This window comes from Mustela putorius, unplaced genomic scaffold (assembly GCF_011764305.1).
Source record: "Mustela putorius furo isolate JIRA1106 unplaced genomic scaffold, ASM1176430v1.1 tig00000196_pilon_pilon_pilon, whole genome shotgun sequence".
Lineage (NCBI taxonomy): Eukaryota > Metazoa > Chordata > Mammalia > Carnivora > Mustelidae > Mustela > Mustela putorius.
This window is the reverse complement of record NW_025421310.1, coordinates 2,836,530-2,863,864: the sequence shown is the minus strand read 5'-3', so window position 1 is coordinate 2,863,864 and position 27,335 is coordinate 2,836,530. Positions and strand designations below refer to the sequence as shown.

Below are 27,335 nucleotides of genomic sequence, written 5' to 3'. Positions count from 1 at the left end.
GAGAGGAAGGGAAGCAGGCCCCCTGCTGAGCAGAGAGCCCGATGTGGGACTCGATCCCAGGACCCTGAGATCATGACCTGAGCCGAAGGCAGCGGCTCAACCCACTGAGCCACCCAGGCACCCGTGAACAATCATTTTGATTGCAGTGCAGTTTTTTCAAAAGTTAATATTCACCTGTCCTATGACTCAGGTACTGAACATTAAGTTACTGTTAATTTTAGTTAATTAAGTTAACAATTAAATTGTTCTTTTTTTATTTTTATTTTATTTTTATTTTTTTAAATTTTTTAAAAAGATTTTATTTATTTATTTGACAGAGAGAGATCACAAGTAGGCAGAGAGGCAGGCAGAGAGAGAGGAGGAAGCAAGCTCCCTGCTGAGCAGAGAGCCCGATGCGGAACTTGATCCCAGGACCCTGAAATCATGACCTGAGCCGAAGGCAGAGGCTTAACCCACTGAACCACCCAGGCGCCCCCAATTAAACTGTTTAGTTAATTTACTAAATTGTTAATTCAGTTAATTTACTAAATTGTTAATTTAGTTAACTGTTAATTTAGTTAATTTAGTTAAGTTACTGTTAATTTTATTTTTCAAAAATAAAAACAGCTTACATCTATATAAAATTACTGACACAAATGTTTTTGACTCCTTTATTTTCAACAGGCAAAATCTAGAAATAACTTAAGTGCCCATAAAAAAGATGAATCAAGTAACAGCGGTATATGCCAACATAAGGGTGTTATCTAGACAGAAAAGTGAGCAACTTGCAGAACATCACTGATGAAAAACTAATTACATACCACAAAGGAAATCACAGAGGGGTGGGGAAGAGTAAACAGTTCATTCCAAATATATAAATAACAAAAAGTGGATGGTTCCCATTGTAAAACAAATTACAGTGGTTCCCCGGAGAGGTGGGTAGGGTAAGTAGAGATTGTAGTAGGCCAGAGGTAAAAAAAGCATGACATATATGGTCATTATCAGGATTATGATGGTGGCAGATTCATATCCTTGTCAAAATTTATCAATTGTACACTTTTTTTTTTAAGATTTTATTTATTTATTTGACAGAGAGAAATCACAAGTAGATGGAGAGGCAGGCAGAGAGAGAGAGAGGGAAGCAGGCTCCCCGCTGAGCAGAGAGCCGGATGACCTGAGCCGAAGGCAGCGGCTTAACCCACTGAGCCACCCAGGCGCCTTGGCTTAACCCACTGAGCCACCCAGGCACCTTCAATTGTATACTCTTAAATATATGCAGCTTATTAGCATCTGTAATTTAAACCTTTATATAGTTTTAAAAAATTGGCTCAAAATAAAAATAGATCTGGCAACCTTATGCTGACAATACCACCCTGTTCCATGTCCTCCGGGCTTCAGTCTTACCTCAGTGTCTGCAGACACAGGCAGCAGTGAAGGATGGTTCCACTGGTGTTAACAGGAACATTGCCTGGATCTTAAGGGCCACATCAACAAACTACTGACTCCCCCCAGTCCCTTTTACTCTCTTGTATTCCTCTGTGTGTAGTACTGGCCTGGACATGGAGAACACAGGGGCTAAAAGGATCGCCAATAGCTTCCAATTATTTTCTCTGACAATGACTTTACCTACACAAGATAAATATGCCCGGAGATCCTGAGATTTGTGTACACACTGATCCTAGTCATTGTCACAGAAACTTGTCTGGATCCATTTCTAGAAGAGGCACATTCCATCCAGTTGGCTGCAGCCTCCTCCCCTTCCTGTTAAGTGTTTCTGTACCAATTATGGTTTCTCCTGCCCACTGTGGTCTTTCAACCAGTGACCCAAGCCCAGTGGGTTGTGGACATCAGGGCACATGGCTGCTTGTAAAGCCGAGGTTAATAGTGCTGACATCCCCTGTGAGACCCCCTTCGAGTAGGGAAGAAATTCATGTCACTGGCAGAAGCACTAAGAGTCTCATATCTGCTCCCTCCTGGGGCTCATCACTGAGGCTCCTAAAACACACGTCATCCAGACATGAAACGAAAAACAGAAAGCCCCGCAGATTTTGCTAGGAGGCTGTGAGGCAGCAATCAATGCAAATTTAGTCCAAACTGGCAGGCTACTGGCACAACCTGGCTGGCTCAGTAGAGCTTGATTCTTGATCTTGGGGTTTGAGCCCCAAGTTGGACATAGAGTTTACTTAAAACAAAACAAAACTGGCAAGCTATTTCCTGCCATCCTCCACTTTCTCCTCAAGCACAGCTAGTTTGAGACTCTTAGAAGTTTACCATTTGATGCTTGTTGAGCCCAAATCTATTTATAAACTACTCCTCCACACAGTAAGTAGAACATTCATGATTAAAGACTTAAACAGTAAGGCCTTGATTATCATTTTATCCAAATCAATGTGGAGAAGACAGTTCTCCAGTTTGTGACTTGGAAGCTGGAAAAACTCATCACAAGTATCACATGCGACCAACACGTTCCTGAAAAAAGGTAGCCATTCTCTGTAAGCTGCCGGCCAAACTCATGATGTTCTCTGGGTCATCACTGATGCAAGTCCATGACATGAAGGTATTCAAGGAAGAGGGAAAGCTGACCCCCAAAAGACCTCAAGTTACTGCTAATCTGCTCCAGTTCTAAGAACAGAGGTCAACTTCTCTGAGTATACTGGGGTGAGGACTGATGTGCACTGTGCGGACCTACCAGTTGGCAGAGGTGAAAGGGTCACAGAACTGTCAGTTACAAAAATCTAGAGAGCTCTCTGGACAATTCAGAAAATGCGACATGGCCACACATACTTATAAGATAAATTTAAGGAATTTCCCCACCGTAGAAGATTCAAATCAGGCAAAAGTCTCCTCAAAGAGTTTTCACCAGTGGCATTATGCTGAATAAGGAAATTGCATATTCATTATAGAACCATGCCTTTCTCTAGTGTGAACTCTCCAATGCTGAGAGAGGTTAGATTTTCCCCTAAACGATTTCCCACATTCACTGCACTCATAAGGTCGTTCTCCAGTATGAACCCTGTGATGGTAAGAGAGAGCAGTACGAGTGATAAAAGATTTCCCACATTCACTGCACTCATGAGGCCTTTCTCCAGTGTGAACTTTCTGATGATAATGGAGGGCAGTACTACTTATAAAAGATTTTCCACACTCACTGCATTCATAAGGCCTCTCTCCTGTGTGAATTCTCTGATGATAATGGAAGCTGGAACTAAAAGTAAAAGATTTCCCACATTTGTTGCATTTGTAAGGGTTTCCTCCATTATGAATTCTCTGGTGTATTGAGAGGGAATGTTTTTGTCGAAAGGATTTCCCACATTCACTGCATTCATAAGGCCTTTCTCCAGTGTGACCTCTGTGATGATACCTGAGTGCAGAGCTTGAAGTGAAAGATTTCCCACATTCACCACATTCATAAGGCCTTTCTCCTTTGTGGGATCTCTGATGATAACTAAGGGCAGAGCGAGAGGTAAAAGACTTCCCACATTCACTGCACTCAAAAGGTTTTTCTCCAGAATGAACTCTATAATGATACTGGAGTTCATACCTACAAATAAAAGATTTCCCACATTCATTACACTCATAAAACCTTTCACCTGAATGAACCCTTAGGTGCATATTGAGGCTATTTCTTCGGGTGAAGGACTTGCCACATTCACTGCACTCATGAGGCCTTTCTCCAGTGTGAACTCTGCGATGATACTGAAGAGCACTATGAGTGCTGAAAGATTTCCCACACTCACTGCACTCATGAGGCCTTTCTCCAGTGTGAACTCTCTGATGATAATGGAGGGCAGTACTACTTATAAAAGATTTTCCACACTCACTGCATACATAAGGCCTTTCTCCTGTGTGAATTCTCTCATGATAATGGAAACTGGAACTACAAGAAAAAGATTTCCCACATTTGTTGCATTTGTAAGGGTTTCCTCTACTATGAATTTTCTGGTGTATTGAGAGAGAATGTTTTTGTCGAAAGGATTTCCCACATTCACTGCATTCATAAGGCCTTTCTCCTGTGTGACCTCTGTGATGATACCTGAGTGCAGAGCTTGAAGTGAAAGATTTCCCACATTCACCGCATTCATAAGGCCTTTCTCCTCTGTGGGATCTCTGATGATAACTAAGGGCAGAGCGATAGGTAAAAGACTTCCCACATTCACTGCACTCAAAAGGTTTTTCACCAGAGTGACTTCTATAATGATACTGGAGTTCATACCTACAAATAAAAGATTTCCCACATTCTTTACACTCATAAGGCCTTTCACCTGAGTGAACCTTTAGGTGCATGTTGAGTCTATGTCTGCGGGTAAAGGACTTGCCACATTCACTGCACTCATAAGGCCTTTCTCCAGTGTGAACTCTGTGGTGATAATGGAGAGCAGTATGAGTGCTGAAAGTATTCCCACATTCACTGCACACAAAGGACTGTCCTCCAAGGTGGACACCCTGGTCCTCTGTATCTGTATGTTTGGGACCAAAGGCGTTCTCACATCCTCCCCAAGCACCACGACTGTTTTCACGTTGTAACATTGCCCTGCACTGGGGGATCATGTGTGGTTTCTCCCCAGTACAAGTGGCCTCTTGCCCCAGATGCCCCGAGCCAGACAGCAAGTCCTTCTCAACCTCTCCACAGGTAAAGGGCTTTCCCGAACCACCGGATCCCCAGCTCTTGACAGCAGAGTCCCTGTCCACACGGCTTCTGAATGGTTTTGCTCCCGCGGGCTGCTCCTGCTGCTGCTGCTGCTCCAACCTCACACTGAAAGAAAATCGTTTCCCGCAGGCCCCACAACTCAACCGTTTCTGGCTGTTTTCTTTCTCCTGGAGCTCAGCCAAGTGGAAAATGTCTTTCAAGACGGGACCACACATCTGACAGGGGTGGGTCTTCTGGGAAGACAGAGCGGCCCTGGGTGTCCCGGTCTGTGAAACGCCTACAGAAGCGCTCTGCGCAAAGGGGGCCTCCTCATCCTCTGCTCCACAGCAGCAACCTGAAAGCAGAGAAATGTTGGTGAAACACGTGCTGGCTGTAGCGCGGGGTGAGCCCATCACACATGAGCATCTGGCTCATCTGGGCATGAGTGTATGGCAGGCTTTTCCAGACACCAGAGATGGAACACAGTTGAAGGAGTGGCCGCTGAGCACTCCTGGGCCCCTAAGGCCAAAGTATCGTGGCACGCGCACTAGCCAGAAGAATACAAAACTAAGGTATCACACAAGGGAGAGAGCCAGGATCTACAACTTACTCTCTGTCCATAGCTTCCTGCTGGCCTGTTTGTTGGCTGAGTAGAAGACTGCGGGAAAATCTACTTACAAGAAATTTGCTGCTGTTCAAAGTAAATTTAAGCATATGTCAACATCTCATGGCAAACTGGCCAAGTGTGGATGCTGGGGTACACAGAAAGGAAAGAGCACTGGGAGAAATGGGTGAGATGTAGCAGCCTGAGAAGCTCCGATTAACCCCGCAATGCAAGTCATGGAATGACCAAAGGAGTAGATCCCAGAAGTCCACATATTGTCAACAGTGAAGAAGGAAAGACAGAAACAGGGTGTGGCCACTGGCAATCAAACCAGACTCTGGCTGAACAAAGGTGCCCAGTATGATCTGAACACAGAGCTGATATCACACCTTTCCCAGCTGCCATTCACGAGAAACAGGGCCCTGTGCCTGTGAGCCCACCTGGTCATGCTGGAGCATGTCCATGCTATGACACACAAAGGACTCTTCCCTGTAAGCCTTCCTGAGCAACTACAGGGTACTAGGAGGATTAAAAATACTGTAGGAAAGGGAGTCTAGGTGGCTCTGTTGGCTATCTGACCCTTGATCACAGCTTAGGTCTTGATTGCAGGGTTATGAGGTCAAGCTCTGTGTTGGACTCTGTGCTGGGCTCTGTGCTGGGTGTGGAGGCTACTTAGGAAAAGAAGAAAAAGAAAAGGAAAGGGAAGAAAAAAAAAGGAAAGAAAGGAAAAGGAAAAGGAAAGGAAAGGAAGGAATGGAAAGAAAAGAAATACTGGAGGAAAACAGGCTAAGTGGATGGCCAGCACTGTCCCAGAGCTACTCAGGATACAAAGGACCCAGAGAAGCACCCTATGTGACCGATGTCAGCAGAATGGTATTAGTGGAGATACCATCCTTCACCCCACCAAAAATGAATTCAAGAGCTGCCCATGAATGACATTAGCTTCAGAGGGATCAAAAATCCAGTTAAAACCAATTACTACACAGTGGGGGATAAAAGAGAGCACAAGCATGCAGAAAGGACAGCTGGAGACTTTATTAGCAGAGATGTGGGGACGGGTCAGAAGGGCTGGTTCTGTCTGTATCAGTTACACCAGGCAGGTGCTACTGTGGTCCCTGCTCAGCCGACTCACGCCACCTTCCGCATAGGGGACACTGGCATTCTATGCCACTGAGTTGACCAACATGCATCACTGTCATGGACCCAGTGGCTATAAATCTCCTGCATCCGGCTCCCCCTGCTCCAGAGCTGCTGCTGTGCACCTCCAGGACAAGGACCGTGACTGCGCCCCCCCAAAGCTGCATGTGTCCTGGGCCCCAGATCTTCACTCCAGACCCTGACCCCCAGTTGCATCGGGTCCACTGACGACTCAAGGGAGTGGAAATACCCTCTAGATAGGCTAGCCTGATGCCAGGACCTCACAGCCACTGGGTCTCCATGCACACATAGACACCCAACTTCATGGCTGCAACTCACAAAGCAAATGAACACGACTGAGTTGTAATCAGTGTTCCAGGGCCCAAAACTGCTGTCACTCTGAAAAAGCCCACACACCAGACCCTCTTCTGGTGGCTGCTCCATGAGTGCCAGCCCATCAGATGCCAGGGCCGCTGCCACCACCCCAGGGTACCCAAGATTCGGACTCGGCACTGGCCTCAACTCTGCCACGATACTCTCCTGGAAAAAAGCCACCAGGCTTTCCTCAGAAGTCTCCTCTGCTACTTTGGACACTGCAGCCTTGGCCATAAGGCTCTCTCTTCCCGAGGCCTTGCCGGTGCTGATGGGGGCCAGAGAGTTTGTCGTTGGGCCCTCCCCAGGTCCAGAATGGCCATAACCCATGAGGCTGACACCCTTGCACCCACCTGTCAGTGAAGGACCCTCCTGACCAAAAGTACCACAAACTCTGGAAGGAGCGACCACATCATCAAATGTGCAAACATGAACGCAAGGATGTAAGAAACAAAAAATCAAGGAAACAACACCATCAAAGGAATACAGTAATTCATCAGAAAACAGAGTCAAGGAAATGGAGACATGAGACCTATCACCTATTAGTGAGGCACAAGAAAACACAGGTTGGGGCGCCTAGGTGGTTAAGTAGGTTAAGCCTCTGGTTTCAGCTCAGGTCATGATCTCAGGGTCCTGGGATTGAGGCCCACATCAGGCTCTCTGCTCAGCAGGGAGCCTGCTTCCCCCTCTCTCTCTGCCTGCTGCTCTGCCTGCTTGTGATCTCTCTCTCTGTCAAATAAGTAAATAAAATCTTAAAGAAAAAAAGGAAAAGAAAACAAGGGTAGACGACTCAACAAAAGAAGATACAAAATAAACAAAATAAGCTGTTCAACAAAGATACAGAAATCATAGAAATGGGGGCGCCTGCGTGGCTCAGTGGGTTAAAGCCTCTGCCTTCGGCTCAGGTCATGATCCTGGTATCCTGGGATAGAGCCCCGCATCGGGCTCTCTGCTCAGTGGGGAGCCTGCTTCCTCCTTTCTCTCTCTCTGCCTGCCTCTCTGCCTACTTGTGATCTGTCAAATAAATAAATAGAATCTGAAAGAAAGAAAGAAAGAAAGAAAGAAAGAAAGAAAGAAAGAAAGAAAGAAAGAAAGAAATTGTAGACACGAACAGAGTGGGCTGGCCAAGGATGCAGTGAAAGGTAGTCACTGGTGGTCAGATGCGGCTGAGCGGAGTGAGCAGCAGACTCACCGGAGAGTTGAATGCTGGAGGCATGCCTTCATCCAGGTGCCTGGATGCCCCAGGGGCTGTCCTGCAGAGGTCCCAGACATCAGCAGAGAGGAGCAGCAGGGTGTGCAGTCACGCCACACTCTATACCCGCAATACAGGAGAGTTCCGGGTGTGCCCACTCTCCAAAAGGAGGGTCAGATATAAGCAGTGACACGTGAATCAATTAATGGTTGGCGACAGTCCACCCAATCACTGATGGGGCTCCTAATATGAGACCACAGGCAGCTGGGAAGACATCAAAATACGAGGACATGGAGCACTACTAGAGCATAATACATAACTGTACAACACTGAATCCTCTTAATGCCACCTCTCTCTTAAGAAGTAGGATGGCAGGTAACGAGTGGGACAGAAGACTGTTTCTGTCTTTCTAAACAGACTATCCTTAAAATGAACTGGTCTTTGTAGCAGAACTGTTTGACTCATTTTTTTTTTTTTAAGATTTTATTTGTTTATTTGAAAGAGAGAGCATGAGAGGGGAGAGGTCAGAGGGAGAAGCAGACTCTGCTTCTGCTGAGCAGGGAGCCCAATGAAGGACTCAATTGTGATACCCCAGGATCATGACCTGAGCTGAAGGCAGTTGCTTAACCAACTGAGACACCCAGATGCCCCTCAACTCATTCTTTATGTTCGAAAACTTCCCACAGGGCTGCACCAGGATAACCAGCCTGGGCTTTTGAAGTCTCTTCTTACCAGTTACCAGAGTGACTTATGTGACCTTCCACTGTTGGGACTTGATTAGGTGAGTATTAAACTCATCAGGCACGATTCAACCAACCAGAACCAAGATGGTATGTGTATTTGTTTTATGTCTTAGGTGTCTAGCTCTGAGAGATCAACTAGATGGAAATGCTGGAGATCCATTTCATTTGCAGCGAAGATGCTTTGCTTTGCTTCTGTCAAAGGATAAGGACTATGGAAGGCTTAAACCACAAAAGTTTAGTTTCGTTGTACTCTTGTATTACCCTTGTTTTCTGAGGATTCAAACTTACACCTATTCCATCAGAAGAAACATTTCAATAAAATGTCATTTGAATATTAACTACTAAAATCATCTGATGACTTTCTTTTTTTAAAAGTTTTATTTATTTATTTGACAAAGAGAGATCACAAGTAAGCAGAGAGGGTGGGGGAAGCAGGCTCCCCGCTGAGCAGAGAGCCCGATGCAGGGCTTGAACCCAGGACCCTGAGATCATGACCCAAACCGAAGGCAGAGGTTTAACCCACTGAGCCACCCAGGCACCCCCATCTGATGACTTCCTTATCCTCTAACTAAAAGTTATTCATTTGAGATGCTGTTTGATTAGAATCAAGGTCCCTTTTATATTTATGATACAGGTGATGGAAATCATCCCAAAGCAGCTATTTTAGAATACATACAGGGGCAGCTGGGTTAAACGTCTGGTTTTGGCTCAGGTCATGATACTAGGGTCCTGGGATCAAGCCCCACATCGGGCACTATGCTCAACGAAGAGTCTGCTTCTCCCTATCCCTCTGTCCCTCCCCTCTGCTTATGCTCATGCATGCTTTCTCTCAAATAAATAAAATCTTTAAAAAGAGGGAGAGGATACATGTAGAGAAATGACTTTAACTAGTACAATATAAACTACACAATAAAATGGAAATTTCATATATTTGCAAAAATTCTGTGTTGATAAAAATTAACTTAACCTCCGGTATTAAATGTTTACATTAAAAGAAGATGGTGACACTATCCGATTAAAAAAACAGGGGTAAAGAGGAAGAGCCCAAGATGGCAAAGGAGTAGAAGACCTTAGATTTGTCTGGTCCCAGGCATTCAGCTAGATAGCTATCAAATTATTATGAACACCTGTGAACTCAACTGGAGATCTAAGGAAAGAACTGCTGCACATCCACAAATAGAAAAGCGACCATTGTCTGTGAGGTAGGAGGTGTGGAGAAGGGAATCCGAGGTAATACATCAGAAGATAAACCATGAAGGTAGGATGCCTCTGGAAGCGGGCCAACGGAAAGTGATATATCAGAAGTATACAAAATCAGAACGTTTAGAAGGCTGTTCCAGTGAGGGATGTCCCTGCATAAAAGGAGCTCAGGTGGCGAGCAAGGTAGAATCCTAGGTGGGACAGTGTAGTCTCAGGATTCCCGGGGGTCACAGAAAGAACTGGGGTGCCTGAGTGCAGCAGAGTTCCCAGGCACTGGAGTGGGGAATCCGGCTGCAATCAGGGAGCCCAAGAGTGGGGTCTCAGCTCAGTGCTTCCATAAACCATGAACTGCCACACAGTGGGGCAACCACTCTCTGAGCAAGGACTCAGGAAGCAGCAGAGCCCTGAAGAGATCCCTCTTCCTCTCACCGAGAGGAACAGCATGCATGCACACCACAGGAGTCTATAGGGTTTGGAGACTCTGAGCAAGGTCACAAGTGCTTAGTCACAGGCTGGGTGAGCACAGAGTGTGGCTAGAGACCAGGGAAACAGGAGTCATTGCCTGCTTTTCCCTGAGGATGCACTGAGGAGTGGGGGGCATGAGGTTTCAGTTCTGGGTCTGGAGATTGGGAAGCCACCACTTTCACTGCCATCCTCTCAAGCTGCAGGGAAAGCCTTCAGGGAACAAAAGCCACATAGAGCAATCCAGAGCCCCTGACTTAGCCATGCCTTCTGACAAGGCGGTGCAATTCCTCCCAGGGCAGACACCTGAGAATCAGTGCAACAGGCCCCTCCCTCAGATCAGCAAGTTTAATGATCACACAGAACTGCAAAACTCCAGCACTAGGAGAAAACGGTGCATAGAATCCATGATATTTTCTTATCATTCCTTAGCCTTTAGATTCTACTTCTCTTTTCTTTTTCCTTTGAAACAATTTATTTTAGCAACTCTTTTTTAAAAGTCTCTTTTTATTTTCATTCTTAGAGTTACATTCTATCCACTCACTGTATTTAATTTTATTTTCGTATATACATTTTATTTTCTTTACAATTTTGTGATGCAGTTTCTTCTAACAAACTTACCAAAATACACATAGAATCTAATGTATTGCTCTCTTCTCTTTACTTGTCTGATTATATTCTTTTTTTAAGTCTTTTTAAATTTTCATCCTGATAGTTACATTTTATTCCTTCAATGTGTTTAATTTTATTTTTGTATAATAAGTTTTTCTTTCTTCACAATTTTGAGATGTAGTTTCTTCTAACAAAAAGACCAAAATACACGCAGGATATAGTGTATGTCATCTTATCTGTTTATATTCTTTCCATCTTTTTTAAAAAAAATTGTTTTTTTAAAGTTTTATTTTACTCTTTCATTGATTTTGATTTTTTTAAAATTTTATTTCTGTACATACATGGTTTTTGTTCCTTACACTTTTGCCATCTAGTTTTCTTTTCTTTTTTTTTAAAGATTTTATTTATTTATTTGAAAGACAGAGATCACAAGTAGGCAGAGAGGCAGGCAGAGAGAGAGAGAGAGAGAGAGAGAGAGAGAAGCAGGCTTCCTGCAAAGCAGAGAGCCCGATGCGGGGCTCAATCCCAGGACCCCGAGATCATGACCCGAGCCGAAGGCAGCAGCCCAAACCACTGAGCCACCCAGGTGCCCCACCATCTAGTTTTCTAACAACCAAAATACACACAGGATCCAATGTACCTCTCTGTTCTATTCACCTGTCTGATTATATTCTCTTTTACTTTTTATTTTTTATTTTATTTCATTATATTTTATTTTTAAAGATTTTATTTATTTATTTGACAGACAGAGATCACAAGTAGGCAGAGAGGCAGGCAGAGAGAGAGGAAAGGAAGCAGGCTCCCTGCTGGGCAGAGAGCCCAACGTGGGGCTTAATCCCAGGACCCTGGGATCATGACCTTAGCCGAAGGTAGAGGCTTTAACCCACTGAGCCACCCAGGTGCCCCTCTCTTTCACATTTTAAAAATGTTTATATATTTTTTGGTTTCGGGTCTCTTCTGATTTGTTTAGTGTATATTTCTAAGGGGCTGTTGTTGTCATTTCAGTATTCTGTCCTCTCGTTCATCTAGTCTTCTCTGGACAGAATGACAAGATGGAAAAACTCACCTCAAAAAAAAAGAACAAGAGGCAGTACTGATAGCCAGGGACCTAATCAGTATGGATATAAGTAAGATGTGGAACTAGAGTTTAGAATAACAATTCTAAAGATACTAGCTAGGCTTGAAAAAAAGCATAAAAGACACTAAAGAATACTTTCTGGAGAAATAAAAGAACTAAAATCTAGTCAAGTCAAAATCAAAACGGCTATTGAGATTCAATAAAAAATGAAAGTTCTAAGGGTGCCTGGTTAAGTGTCTGCCTTCAGCTTAGGTCATGTTCCCAGGGTCCTAGGATCGAGCCCCACACCCGGCTCCTTGCTCAGTGGGAACCTGTTTCCCCCTCCCCCTCTGCCTGCTGCTGCTTGTGGTTGTACTTGCTATCTCCCTCTGTCAAATAAATAAAATCTTAAAAAAAAAAAAAAAAGGAGGTTCTAACTGCTAGAATAAATGAGGCAGAAGAATTAGTGATATAGAAGACAAAATGATGGATAATAAAGAAGCTGAGAAAAAGAAAGATATACAACTACTGGATCTCAAGGGGAGAATTTGAGAAAAGTGATACCATAAAGTGAAACAATATTAAAATAATTGGGATCCCAGAAGAGGAAAGAGAGGGGCAGAGCAGAAAGTATATTGGAGCAAATTATAGTAGAGAACTTCTCTAATCTGGGTCCATCCAGGAAACAGGCATCAAAGTCCAGGAGACACAGAGAATACCCCTCAAAATCAATAAAAATAGGTCAACACTTCAGCATATTAATAGTGAAGATTGCAAACCTCAGAGACAAAGAGAAAATCCTGCAAGCATCTTGGGGACAAGAGGTCCATAATCTTCAAGGATAGAAACATTAGATGGGCAGCAGACCTACGTACAGAGACCTGGCAGGCCAAAAAGGACTGGCATGATATATTTAGGGTGGTAAATGAGAAAAGCAGGCAGCCAAGAATACTTTATCCATCAAGGATGTCATTCAGAATAGAAGGATAGATAAAGAGCTTCCAGGATGAAGAGAAACTAAAAGAATTTGTGGTCACTAAACCAGCCCTGCAAGAAATATTAAAGGGGATCCTTTAAGTGAAGAAAAAGCCTAAAAGAAACATAGACCAGAAAGGAACAGAGAAAATATGTGGAAACTGTAAATATTCAGGTAATAAAATGGCACTAAACTCTAATGTTTCAATAGGTACTCTGAAGGTAAGTGGCCTAACTGCCCCAATCAAAAGACACAGGGTACCAGATCAGATAAAAAAGCAAGACCCACTGATATGCTGTGAGCAAAAGATTCATTCTAGGGACGCCTGGGTGGCTCAGTTGGTTGGACGACTGCTTTCAGCTCAGGTCATGATCCCGGAGTCCTGGGATCGAGTCCCGCATTGGGCTCCCAACTCCACGGGGAGTCTGCTTCTCTCTCTGACCTTCTCCTCGCTCATGTTCTCTCTCACTGTCTCTCTCTCAAAAAAAAAAAAAAAAAAAAAAGATTCATTCTAGACACGAAGACACCTCCAGAGTGAAAGTGAGGGGGCAGAAAACCATTTATCATGCTAATGGACATGAAAAGAAAGCTGGGGTAGCAATCCTTATATCAGACAAATCAGATTTTAAACCAAAGTGTAATAAGAGATGAGGAAGGTCATTATAATATAATTAAAATGTCTATCCAACAAGATCCACCAATTGTAAATTTTGTGCCCTCAAGATGGGAGCAGACAATTATATAAACTAATTAGTAACAAAATTAAAGAAACATTAATAACAATACAATTATAGTAGTTTAACACCCCACTCACTGCAATGGGCAGATCATCTAAGAAGATCAAGAAGGAAACAGTGGCTTTTAATGATGCACTGGACCAGATGGACCTCAAAGATATATGCAGAACATTCCATCCTAAAGTAATAGAATACACATTCTTCTCGACTGCACATGGAATATTCTCCAGAACAGATCCATTCTGGGTCACAAATCACGTCTCAACTGGTACTTAAAGATTGGGATCATTCCCTGCATATTTTCAGACTACAATGCTTTGAAATTTGAACTCAATCACAAGAAGAAAGTTGGAAAGAACTCAAATACAGTGAGGCTAAAGAGCATCCTACTAAAGAATGAATTAGGTCAACAGGAAATTAAAGAATTTAAGAAATTCACGGAGACAAATGAAAATGAAAACAGGGAGCACCTGGGTGGCTCACTGGCTTAAGCCTCTGCCTTCAGCTCAGGTCAGGATCCCAGGGTCCTGGGATTGAGCCCCATATCAGGCTCTCTGCTCAGCAGGGAGCCTGCTTCCCCCCACCTCTCTCTCTCTGCCTGCCTCTCTGCCTACTTGTGACCTCTGTCAAATAAATAAATAAAATCTTTTAAAAAGAAATGAAAATAGAACTGTTCAAAACCTTTGGGATGCAGCAAAGGCAGTCTTAGGAGGGAAGTATAGAGCAATATAAGCCTTTCTCAAGAAAAAAAGAGAGGTCTCAAATACACAACCTAACCTTACACCTAAAACAGCTGGAGAAAAAGAACAGCAAATAAAGCTTTACCCCAGCAGAAGAGAATTAATAAAAGATCAGAAACCAATGAAATAGAAACCAAAAGAACAGTAGAACAGATCAACAAAAGCAGGAGCTGGTTCCTTAAGCAAATTAGTAAGATTGATAAACCCTGGCCAAACTTACCAAAAAGAAAAGAGAAAGGACCCAAATAAATAAAATCATGAATGAAAGAGGAGAGATTACAACCAAGACCGACAAAATACAATTTCGCAAAGAAATGAATGCATTCCTAGAAATGTATAAACTACCAAAACTGAAACAGGAAGAAACAGAAAACTGAACAGTCCCATAACCAGAAAAGAAAATTGCAGCAGGAATCAAAAATCTCCCAAGAAACTAAAATTCAGGGCTGGATGGCCTCCCAGGGGAATTCTATCAAACATTTCAAGATTTAACACCTATTCTTCTGAAACGGTTTCAAAAAACAGAAATGGAAGGGAAACTTCCCCACATCTGACTCTCTCCTCAGCAGGGAGCCTGCTTCCTTCCTCTCTCTCTGCTTGCCTCTGCCTACTTGTGATCTCTGTCAAATAAATAAATAAAACAAACAAACAAATAAAATATTTATTTATTTAAAATAAATAAAAAATAAATAAACAATAAAAAACAAAAACAAAACAATGACAACAAAAAACAAGACCCAACTATGTGCTGTGGATATTTGACTCACTTCAGCGTTAAGAACACAAGAAGGCTAAAAGTGAAGGGAGCAAAAAATGTACTTCTTGTAAATGGAATACAAAAAGCAAGCAAAAATAGCAATACTTTTATCAGATAAAATAGACTTAGAGATAAAGTCATAACATAAGGATAAAGGAGCTAATGTATCGAGAGGATGTAACAACTACAAGTGTATATATGCACCAAACATCAAACTATGGAGCACCTAAACACAGGAAGCAAATATTATCAATCCAAGGCAGATAGACAGTAACAATGTAATAGTAACAGAGGGCCTTCAAGGCACCTGGGTGACTCAGGTGCCTTGATTAAGCGGATTAAGCCTCTGTCTTCAGCTCAGGTCATGATCTGACCGTCCTAAGATCGAGCCCCTCAGGCTAGCTGCTTGACAGGGAGCCTGCTTCCTCCTCTCTCTCTGCCTGCCTCTCTGCCTACTTGTGATCTCTCTGTCAAATAAATAAATAAAATCTTAAAAAAAAAAAATAAGAGGACCTTCAATATTCCCCTATCAACAATGGGTAGATTATCCAGACAGAAAAGCAAGAATACTTTGTATTTTAACTATACTTTAGATCAAATGGACTAGTAGGTATATAGAGAATATTCAATTCAACTGCAGAATAACACACATTCTCCTCAAGGGAATACAGAAAATTTCTTAGGAAAGATCGTATGTTATAAATCATGAAACCAGTCATAACAAATTTAAGAGGAATCACATCAGTTATCTTTACTGACCACGGTAGCATAAATTAGGAATAAATAATAGGAGGAAAGCTCAAAATTCAAAAATATGTGGATATTAAACAATGCAATCATGAAAAACAAATGGGCCCAATTAAAAAAAATCTTTAACAAAGAAAGCAAAAACACAAAATAATAAAGCTTATAGAATACAGCAGAAGCAGTTCTAATAGGGAAATTTAGAGCAATAAAGCCCTACATTAAGGCAAAGGTATCATATAAGCAAATTTATAGCTCAAACAAAACAAAAAACAATTTAAGGCTGATGTTAGCAGAGGGCTAAGATCATAGAGGGCTGCAAAAAGCTTCAGCTCTAGGGAAAAATAGTATCTAGCCTCCTTTATACTTTTATTCTTTTCTTTATTTAATTTTTTCAATTCTTTACCTTATTAACTTTTTTGCATTTCTATTTTTATACAGATATTTTTCACATTTATTTATTTATTTATTTATTTATTTAACTTTCATTGTATTATTTTTTCTTTTTTTTTTTTTTAAGATTTTATTTATTTATTTGACAGACAGAGATCACAAGTAGGCAGAGAGGCAGGCAGAGAGAGAGAGAGAGAGAGGGAAGCAGGCTTCCTGCGGAGCAGGGAGCCCGATGCGGGGCTCGATCCCAGGACCCTGAGATCATGACCCGAGCCGAAGGCAGCAGCCCAAACCACTGAGCCACCCAGGCGCCCCTATTTTTTCTTTCTTATTTGGGAATCTAGATACTTTTAACAACCAGACCAAAACAAACACGGAATCTAGTTTGGTGTTGTTATTGTTTTGTTTTTCCTTTTTCTTTCTTCTTTTCTTTTCTGCACAAAATGACAAGATGGAGAAATTCACCACAAAAGAAAGAACAGGAGATGGAGGTAGTACTCATGGACAGTAATTTAATCAATACAGATACAATTAAGATGTCTGAACTAGAATGTAAAATAATTATAAGGATACCAGCTGGGCTTGAAAATAGCATAGAAGACATTAGAGAATTCCTTATTGCAGAGATAAAAAAAAAACTAAAATCTAGTCAGCCCAAAATTAAAAATGCTACAACCAAGATGCAACCCCAAGTGGAGGCCATAAAAATGAGGACTGAAAAATGAGAGGAGTCAATCAGTGATACAGAAGATATAATTATGGAAAAGCATGAAGCTGAAAAGAAGAGGGAAAGAAAGGTAATGGACCACATACTTAGACTTAGGGAACTCAAGAGCAAATTATTAAAAGGTGATGACACTTTTAACATTGGAGTCCCAGAAGATGAAGAAAAAGAAAAGGGGGTAGAAAGTTTATTCAAACAAACTATAGCTAGAAACTTTCCTAATCTGAGGAAAGACACAGACATCAAAATCCAACAAGCACAGAGAACTCCCATTAAATTAAAAAAGCCACGGGGCGCCTGGGTGGCTCAGTGGGTTACGCCGCTGCCTTCGGCTCAGGTCATGATCTCAGGGTCCTGGGATCGAGTCCCACATCGGGCTCTCTGCTCGGCAGAGAGCCTGCTTCCCTCTCTCTCTCTCTGGCTGCCTCTCCGTCTACTTGTGATTTCTCTCTGTCAAATTAATAAATAAAATCTTAAAAAAAAAAAAAAAATTAAAAAAGCCAGGACACCTTGGTGGCTCAGCTGACTAAGCATCCAACTTTTGATTTCAGCTCAAGTCATGATCTCAGGGTGGTGAGATTTAGACCTGCACTGAGCTCAGTGCTGGGCATGGAGGCTGCTTAAGATTGTCTCTCTCCCTCTCCCCTCCTCCAACCTATTTTTATAAAAAATAGATAAATTCAATAAAAGCTGACCATCATCAAGGCATATTATATGTCAAGTTCAAAAAATACACAGGCAAGGAAAGAATCCTGAAAGCAGCAAGGGAAAAGAAAAGTCATTAACCTTCAAGAAGATAGATCAGGTTTGCAACAGACGTGTCTACTGAAATTTGGCAAGCCAGAAAGCCATGGAACTATTCAATGTGCTGAAAGGGAAAAATATTCAGCCAAGAATTCTTTATCCGGCAAGGCTGTCATTCAGAATAGACAAACAAAACAAAAACTAAAGGAGTTCATAACCACTAAACCAGCCCTGCAAGAAATTTTAAAGGGGATTCTTTGAGTGGAGGAAAATAAACAAACAAAAACCTCCCCCCCAAAAAAAACAAACAAAAAACCCCCCAAAAGCAAAAAAGACTAGAAAGGACCAGAGAACATCACCAAAAACACCAACTCTATAGACAATACCATGACACCAAATTCATATCATTCAATAATCACTGTAAATTTTTTTAAAGATTTTATTTATTTATTTGACAGATCACAAGGCAGGGAGAGAGAGGGAGAAGCAGCCTCACTGAGCAGAGAGCCCAATATGGGGCTCAATCCCAGGAACCTGGGATCAATTCACTGTAAATTAAAATGGACTAAATGCCCCAATTAAAAGACTTAAGAATGGATTTAAAACAAGATCCATTAGGGCGCCTGAGTGGCTCAGTGGGTTAATCCTCTGCCTTCAGCTCAGGTCATGATCTTGGGGTCCTGGAATTGAGCCCCGCATCGGGCTCTTTGCTCAGAGGGGAGCCTGCTCCCTCCGCCACTCTCTGCCTGCCTCTCTACCTACTGGTGATCTCCCTCTCTCTGTCAAATAAATTAAAAAATAAATAAATAATAAAACAAGATCCATCTATATGCTGCCTAGAAGAGGCTCATTTTAGACTAAAGACACCTGCAGATTGAAAGTGAGGGGATAGGGGCACCTGGGTGGCTCAGTGGGTTAAATCCTCTGCCTTCAGCTCAGGTCATGGTCACAAACCTTTCCAAAAAATAGAAATGGAAGGAGAGCTCCAAAACTCATTCTACAAAGATAGCATTACCTTCATACCAAAATTGGAAAAAGACCCCACTAAAAAGGAGACTTATAGGCCTATATCATGATGAACAGGAATGCAAACACTCTCAATAAAATCCTAGCAAATCAGAGGCGCCTGGGTGGCTCAGTCAGTTAAGAGTCTGTCTTCAGGTCAGGTCATGATCCTGGGGATCCTGGAATCGAGCCCTGTGTCAGGCTCCCTACTCAGCGGGGAGCTTGCTTCTCCCTCTGCCTCTGCCGATACCCTCACTTATGTTTATGTTCTCTCTGTCTCTCAAATAAAGATCTTTTTCAAAAAAAAAAAAAACAAAAAACTAACAAATCAAATCCAACATTACATTAAAGAATTATTCACTACAATCAAGTCGGATTTCTTCCTGGGCCACTATGAGTGGTTCAAACACTGCAAATCAATGCCATACACCACATTAGGAAAAGAAACGATAAGAGACATATGGTCGTCTCCATAGATGCAGAAAAAGCATTCGACACAATACAGCATCCTTTCTTGATAAAAATGCTCAACAAAGTAGGGATGGAGGGAACATACATAAACATCAAAAAGGCCATATATGAAAGAAACACAGCTAATATCATCCTCAATGGGGAAAACAGAAAGCTCTACCTCTATAGTCAGGAACAAGATAAGGATGTCCACTTTCACCATTACTATTAAACACAGTATTGGAATTGTTAGCTTTAGCAATCAGAAGACCAAAAAGTAAATAAATACACAAATAAAAGGCATCCCAACTGGCAAGGAAGAAGTCAAAACCTCACTATTTGCAGACGACGTGATACTCTGTAGAAAATCTGAAAGACTCCACGAAAAAACTGCTAAAACCAATACATGAATTCAGAAAAACTGCAAGATACAAAAGTGATGTGCAGAAATCTATTGCATTTCTATATACTGGTTACTTCACCAGTAAAAAAGCAGCAGAAAAAAGAAATCAAGGAATTGATCCCATTTGCAACTGTACCCAAAACAGTAAGATACCCAGGAATAAACCTAACTAAAGAGCTAAAAGATCTTACTCTGAAAACTATAAACTATAGGACACTCATGAAAGAAACTGAAGAGGACACAAAGAAATGTCAAACAGTCCAAGCTCATGGATTGGAAGAACAAATATCATTAAAATGTCTCTACTACTCAAAGCAATCTACAAATTCTGTGCAATCCCTATCAAAATAGCATGTTTCACAAAACTAGAATAATCCTAAAATTAATACGGAAACACAAAATTTATTAAATAGCCAAAGCAATTCTGAAAAGAAACAAAACTGGAGGCATCACAATTCCAGATTTCAAGCTATATTACAAAGCTATAGTCATCAAGACAACATGGCACTGGCACAAAACAGACACATAGATCAATATAGAACCCAGAAATGGACCAACAACTCTATGGTCAACTAATCTCCCAAAAGAAAGAAAGAATATCCAATAGAAAAAAGTCGATCCCTTCAAAAAATCCTGTTGGGAAAACTGGACAGCCACATGCAGGAGAATGACACTGAACCATTTTCTTACACCATACACACAAAAAAACAAATTAAAAATGGATGAAAGACCTAAATATGAGATAGGAAACCATCAGAATCCTGGAGGAGAACACGGGCAGAAACCTCTTTGACTCTGGCTATAGCAACTTCTTATTAAACACGCTGCTGGATGCAAGCCAAAGAAAAGCAAAAATGAACTATTGGGACTTAACCAAGGAAAAAGATTTTGCATAGTGAAGGAAACAATCAACAAAACTAAAAGGCAGCCTACAGAATGGAAGAAGATATTTGCAAACAACATATCTGGTAAAGGCTTAGTATCTAAAACCTATAAAGAACTTACCAAACTCAACATCTCAAAACAAATAAACCAGTTAAGAACCAGGCAGAAGGGGGCGCCTGGGTGGCTCAGTGGGTTAAAGCCTCTGCCTTCGGCTCAGGTCATGATCCCAGGGTCCTGGGATTGAGTTCCCGCACTGGGTTCCTTGCTCAGTGGGGAGCCTGCTTCTCCCATTGCCTCCTGTTCCCCCTGCTTGTGCTCATTCTCTCTGACAAATGGATAAATAAAATCTTAAAAAAAAAAAAAAAACTTAAAAAAAAAAAAGAAGACATCCAGATGGCTAAGAGACACATGAAAATAAGCTTAACATCAAACATCAACAGGGAAATACAAATCAAAACCATTATGATACCACTTCACACCTGAGAGAATGGTTAAAATTAACAACACAGGAGGGGCGCCTGGGTGGCTCAGTCAGTTGAGCATATGCCTTCAGCTCAGATCATGATTTTAGGGTCCTAGCATGTAGCCCCACATCAGGCTCCCTGCTCAGTGGGCTCCCTCTCCTCCCTGCTCCTGCTCTCTCGCTATCTCTGTCTCTCTCTCAAATAAATAAAATCCTTTTATTTTTAAGTGTCTAGGGGCGCCTGGGTGGTTCAATCAGTATCTGTGTTCAGCTCAGGTCATGACCTTGGGGTTCTGGGATTGAGCTCCGTGTCGTGCTTTCTGCTCAGATAGGAGTCTGCTTCTCCCTCTCTCTCTCTCTGTGCTCTCTCTCAAATAAATAAATAAAATCTTTCCAAAATATTAAAAATAAAATACAGGAAACAACAGCTGTTGGCGAGGATGTGGAAATAGGGGAACACTCATGGACTGTTGGTGGGAATGCAAAACGGTGCAGCCACTCTGAAGAACACTATGGAGGTTCCTCAAAAAGCTAAAAATAGAGCTACCCTACAGGCCAGCAATTGTACTACTAGCTATTTACCCAAAGGATATAAAAATACAGGTAAGAAGTGGTATATGCACCCCGATGTTTAAAGCAGCATCAGCAATAACCAAGTAAGAGAGCCCAAATGTCCACTGACTAATGAATGGATAAAGAAGATGTGGTGTGTGTGTGTGTGTGTATACACACATATATACAATGGAATATTAGCCATCACAAAGAATGAAATCTTCCCATCTGCAACTATGTGGATGGAACTAGAGTATATTATGCTAAGTGAAGTAAGTCAAACAAAGATAGACAAATACCATATGATCTCACTCACTTATATGTGGAATTTAGGAAAGAAAAGAGATGAACATATAGGAGTGGGGGGAGAGAAAAAGGAGAAAGGGAAACAAGCCATAAGTGCCTCTTAACGATACAGAACAAACTGAAGGTTGATGGCGGGAGGTGGGTGGGCAACAGGCTAGATGGGTGATGGCTATTAAAGATGGTGATTCGGCGGCGGCTCCTGAGCAGACCGGTCTTCTCTCGCTCGTGCACCTCCCTCCGCTTCCTCTGCAACCATGTCTGACAAACCCGATACGGCTGAGATTGAGAAATTCGATAAATTGAAATTGAAGAAGACAGAAACACAAGAGAAAAATCCACTGCCTTCAAAAGAAACAAATAAACAGGAGAAGCAAGCGGGCGAATCATAGTGAGGCAGGTGCCACTGATATGCACTGTACATTCCACAAGCATTGCCTTCTTTACTTCTTTTTAGCTGTATAACTTTTAAGATGCAAAGAGGCTGGATCAAGTTTAAATGACTGTGGTCCCCTTGTTCTTATCAAAGAATCTGAGCTACTGACTGGGAAGCCAAACCTCCTATACATCGGCAGGGGAAGGAAAATAACTTGTATGCCGGCAAAGGAAGAAGCTGGGTGGGCACAACTAGTAGAAAAAGCTGGTCCAAGGTGTCTTGCGGGTGGTAAACTGCAGTTTAGTCAGAGTGCCATTTTTTTCTTTGAATGATTTTAAGTATTGGAGTGCACAATTTTTTAATATGCAAATAAAAAGTTTAAATGTAAAAAAAAAAAAAAAAAGGACGCTTGTTGCGACGCCTGGGTGGTTCAGTGGGTTAAGCCGTTGCCTTCGGCTCAGGTCATGATCCGGGGCTCATGGGATCGAGCCCCACATCGGGCTCCTTGCTTGGCAGGGAATCTGCTTCTCTCGCTACCTCTGCCTGCCTCTCTCCCTGCTTGTGTGTACTCACTTGCGCTCGCTCGCTCTCCCTCTCTCTCTCTGGCAAATAAATGAAATCTTAAAAAAAAAAAAAGAGGACACTTGTTGTGATGAGCACTGGGTATTATATGCAAGTGATGAATCACAAAATTCTACTCCAGAAACCATTACTACACTGTATGTTAACTAACAAAATTTAAATTAAAAAAAAAGAGGGGGCGCCTGGGTGGCTCAGTGGGTTAAGCCGCTGCCTTCAGCTCGGGTCATGATCTCAGGGTCCTGGGATCGAGTCCCGCATCGGGCTCTCTGCTCAGCAGGGAGCCTGCTTCCTCCTCTCTCTCTCTCTCTCTGCCTGCCTCTCTGCCTACTTGTGATCTCTCTCTGTCAAATAAATAAATAAAATCTTTAAAAAAAAAAAAAGGGCTACCATATGGACTACCATTGCCATTTCCAGGTATTTACCCAAGAAAACAAAATCAGTATCTCCACAAAATATCTCCACTCAGAGATATCCACTGAAGTATTATTCACAATAGCAAATATATGGAAACATCAGTAAGTGTGACTGAGTGTTTAATGTGACAAAGAACATTTAGTAGACACACACATGCAGGAATATTCAGCCACATAAAAGAAAGCAAAACTGCCACTTGCATAACATGGTTGAACCTAGAAAAGACTATGCTACGTCAAACCGCACAGAAAAGACAGCTAGTGTACGGTACCACATATAGAGAAACTCTGGAACAAACAAACAAAAACCCCAGAAACAGACTAGAATGCCAGAAGCTAAGGACTGGGGCACAGGGAAAAATGGTCAGGGATACACACTTTCACTTACAAGAGGAGTAAATTCTGAGGGTTTAATGTTGAGTACAGTTGTTAATACTGTACTGTACACTTGAAATTTGGTAAGAGAATAGATATTAAGCTTTCTCACCACCAACAACAAAAAGGTAATCTTAACAAATGATACGTGAATTGATTACCATCATTTAGGTAATAATTTCATATTGTATATCAAGTCATCATGTAATATACTTGCAATAATGTAATTCTATTTGTCAATCGTATTTCATCAAAGTTGAAGGAAGGGAGGGCAGGTGGAAGAAGAGATGTAAATACTACCCAAAGAACCATACAGGACAGTCTTGAGAAGTAGTCCATGGTATACCTACACAGTGGCCCTGCCAATGCCTCCAATTTCAGGCACAGGCAGAAATGAGGAAATGTCACCCCAAGGAAGGGTTCAAAACCCAGGCCACAGAAATGGCACTGATCTGAACACAGAGACCCAGCCACAGAGAGGGGAAGCAAGGTGCATTCCATTAGCTTCACTCATGACCACTGGCCTCCGATCTTAGCCGATCAGGGCTCAGCACAGCGGGTACTGAGGCTGCGGGCAGACAGAAGGGCACAACAACAACTCAGGGCCAGCAACAAAAGCAACTGCCCAGAAAGTTGGGGAAGCACGCAGTGAACACAGTCCACACCAGAGAAGGACAAAACCCTCCCCTGGAGAATGGAAAGGGGAGTCTGCAGGGTACAGAGTCCAGGGCAGGTCAAGGGGACGCCGAGGGCCTTACCCAGTGACGATACAAGTGCAAAGTTCTCCAGCATCACATGGTGGTACAGCCGTCTCTGAGTCTCATCAAGAAGTCTCCACTCCTTCCAGGAGAAGTACACGGCCACGTCCTCAAAGGTCACACCACACTACCATGAAAGGAATACATGGAACCCTGAGCATTCTCTCTCTCTGAGAACCCACCAGCCAACCCACACACCCACCCCAGTCTCTCCTGCCAGCCCAGCTCCCCTCCTCAGATAATACCAGGTCCTGGTGCCTCTAATGCTGCTCTCCTCTCACCTTCCCACCAATCACTGTTCAGTGCTCAGCAATAACACGCAGGGGTCACATGGAAGCAATATGGCCTGCAAGTCCCAAACCCCTGCCAGGATATTCCCATGGAGTCTCCCAGGTCATGCCCTCAAGACAGCCAATTATAGGCCCTGCTCTGCCGGGAAGTCTTCAATACCAGGCCCAAACCTGAGGCCCTTAGCTCACACTTCCTCTCTATGTGTACATAATTTTGTAGACTGAACCTCTCTCATGACTTAGGACCCCACAGATGAACACCCACACCTTTCTGCTCCACAACAAAGGATCCTCCCTTGACTCACACTTGTACTTGACACAAACAAGTGTTTGTTTGTTTAACAAACACAAACAGGTTCCACTACCACCCCAGTACTCCCATGGATCCCAACTGAGGGAAAGCCTCAAATGCTGCTGAGAAGCCTCCTCACCTACCTCTAATTCTCCCTGCAATACGACACTCACAACCACTGTCAACTTAGGATATTCATAGACCCTCTTCTATTTCTGTGCCACCCATACTCTCCCTCAACAATCAGAACCCTCTACTCCAAACTGAACCTCTGTGAAAACCCCAGCACTAAAGGTCTCCCTGCCAGGCACAGCGAACCACAAATGACCACATTTGTCTAGACCTTAACAACCAGCAAGACTTTGAAACACCCCAGGCACTGTAAAAACTCATCATAAAATTCTGTGAAGCCATACATCATCGAATAAAGAGCAGGCCCAACTTCACTCTCGGCAAAATTACTCTTGCGTGTTCTAGCTATCACTTGTCCCATCATCCCAAGCAAGGCTTGTCCATGTATCTGCCAGATCACTGTCTCTCTCCTTTACCTGTGTTCACAATGCCCAGCAACCCCAACCACGTGCTAAGCAGGAAAACCACTCTTCAGCACACGTTACTAGGTCCCTCTGACCTAAGAGGAGCATTGCCATGACACTCTGCATTCCCTTCCTAAATGTGATCCAAGTCTCCACCCTGGTCCACACAGCAGCCATCACTTTTCAAACTCTCCATCATGAATCTTTCCCCCAGTTTCCCAAAATTTCCTCTCCAGCTGCCCATGTGATGCCATTAATCACACTTCTCTGAAACATCAGAGATTGTAAACAATGTCAAGACAACTTAGGTATCCCCAAAGACAGTTAACCTACTGCTGACTTCATCAGCTGATGAAAGCTTTCATATTTTCTGCTACCAGGACCTGTGAAAACTAACAATGGAAAATATCACAAAATGGTATCAGGAGGTTGCAGGCTTGAGGGGAGATCTCAAACAGTATCACAGTGATCAACTGCAGACCAAAGAGGAAAAGACAAACTTGGCCTTATATGGGACACTCCTTCATTACCCCAAACCCAGAAAGACAGTCTTTCCCGTTCACCCACCCAACAGTCAGCCACCGGGAAGACACGACTCCCACCTTACTCCCGTCGCCTCAGAGTTGGTAACAGCCTTCCCGACTTCGCCCCTTTCCCTTAAAAAGCACGACCTCCCTTCTCTTCTCCACACTGGCTACTGCTTTGACTCGGATTCTTCGGTCCCAATCGCTGTTCCCTGTCGCTCCCAGAAACAACATCTCTGCGGGTAAAGTGTCTGCAGTTTTGTTTTTTTTTTAAGATTTTTATTTATTTATCAGAGAGAGAGGGGGAGAGAGCGAGCACAGGCAGACAGAATGGCAGGCAGAGGCAGAGGGAGAAGCAGGCTCCCTGCCGAGCAAGGAGCCCGATGTGGGACTCGATCCCAGGACGCCGGGATCATGACCTGAGCCGAAGGCAGCCGCTTAACCAACTGAGCCACCCAGGTGTCCCTCTGCAGTTTTCTCTTCAAGCGTCACCGACCAAAAGCCCCGGGGTTCCCCTCACTCCCTCCGTTCTCCTCTCCTCTGCAACACCCACAATTCGCCTCAGCCCTTCTCCGAAAAGAGACCAACAGCAGCCGGTTCTCCAACAACCAGGGCGGACACGGTGGCGGTCCGGGCCACTACCAGCGACCACCGCAAGTCCCTCTTGCTGCGCGCCCTGCCTGCGCGCTCACCCCCGGCGGCGGCGCTTCTCCGCGGCCGCAGAAAGCTCCCTGACACCCGGGTTAGACCACCTCCCCTCACCGCCAGCAGACACGGCCTCGGCAGGCAGCGCCGGCGCACGCCTCACCCGCCGCGCCGCACCCTGCTCCTGACAGAACCAATGCCAACCGCGCCGTCCCCCGTTTGTGGCGCTGGTCCCCCGCAGTCCCCGCCCCGGCGGCTCCTCAGCAGGGAGCCCGCGCCTGCACGCAGTCCGCCGGCGCTCCCACACAGGCCCCCGCCCACCCGCGCCTCCCTGCTCCCGACACCCGGGCCTGGGCCGCAGGGCCGCGAGCAGGCGCCCCGCGCTCGGGCCTTCGGGGTCTGGGTTGGGGGGCCGACGGAGAGGGCCCAGGGGATGAGCGTTTACCTCAGCCGAGTCCCTGGGCGCGGCTGCCGCCATCAGACTCGGTGGGCCGGCAGCGGGCCGGAAGGGAGCGGACACCCAGGCTCAACTGTGTGCGGCAAGGAGGCGCCGCTCCTCTTGTCTTCAGCGTCAATTACCCAGATCCCGAACCGCGCTCGGGAACCTGAGGAGACACACAGTCCTATCCTGGAACTACAACCCAGCTGGAGGGGATGAGGCCGGAAGTCCCGCCCCCAGCGAA

General features: G+C 43.7%; 2 protein-coding genes across 5 annotated transcripts; one reads left to right on the top strand and one right to left on the bottom strand.

The window, feature by feature from the left end:
• Window positions 1-636: 636 nt before the first annotated feature.
• On the bottom strand, window positions 637-27,335 carry LOC101677015 (zinc finger protein 345). Of its 4 annotated transcripts, XM_013049986.2 has the most exons (4): window positions 27,098-27,335; window positions 24,366-24,492; window positions 7,912-7,972; window positions 4,752-4,961 (listed from the first exon to the last, which is right to left on the bottom strand). In XM_013049986.2, exons 1-4 carry the CDS (start codon window positions 27,128-27,130, stop codon window positions 4,937-4,939), a joined length of 246 nt encoding a protein of 81 aa, XP_012905440.1. In that variant the 5' UTR covers window positions 27,131-27,335; the 3' UTR covers window positions 4,752-4,936. The 4 variants fall into 4 exon arrangements, with proteins under 4 accessions (XP_004780563.1, XP_044933239.1, XP_044933240.1 ...); XM_004780506.3 differs by lacking the exon at window positions 7,912-7,972 and having other exon boundaries at window positions 637-4,961; window positions 27,098-27,333; XM_045077304.1 differs by lacking the exon at window positions 27,098-27,335 and having other exon boundaries at window positions 637-4,961; window positions 7,912-8,175; window positions 24,366-24,470.
• Window positions 22,060-22,253, top strand: LOC123391243 (thymosin beta-4-like). The gene has a single exon (XM_045077358.1). It carries the CDS (start codon window positions 22,119-22,121, stop codon window positions 22,251-22,253), a length of 135 nt encoding a protein of 44 aa, XP_044933293.1. The 5' UTR covers window positions 22,060-22,118.

Coding starts and splice junctions, on each gene's coding strand:
- LOC123391243 (XM_045077358.1), top strand. CDS start 22,119: ATGTCTGACAAACCCGATACGGCTGAGATTGAGAAATTCGATAAATTG.
- LOC101677015 (XM_004780506.3), bottom strand. CDS start 27,130: ATGGCGGCAGCCGCGCCCAGGGACTCGGCTGAG. Junction 24,493..27,097: donor CGCCCAGGGACTCGGCTGAG/GTAAACGCTCAT, acceptor CTTTCATGGTAG/TGTGGTGTGACCTTTGAGGA. Junction 4,962..24,365: donor TGCACTTGTATCGTCACTGG/GTAAGGCCCTCG, acceptor CTCTGCTTTCAG/GTTGCTGCTGTGGAGCAGAG.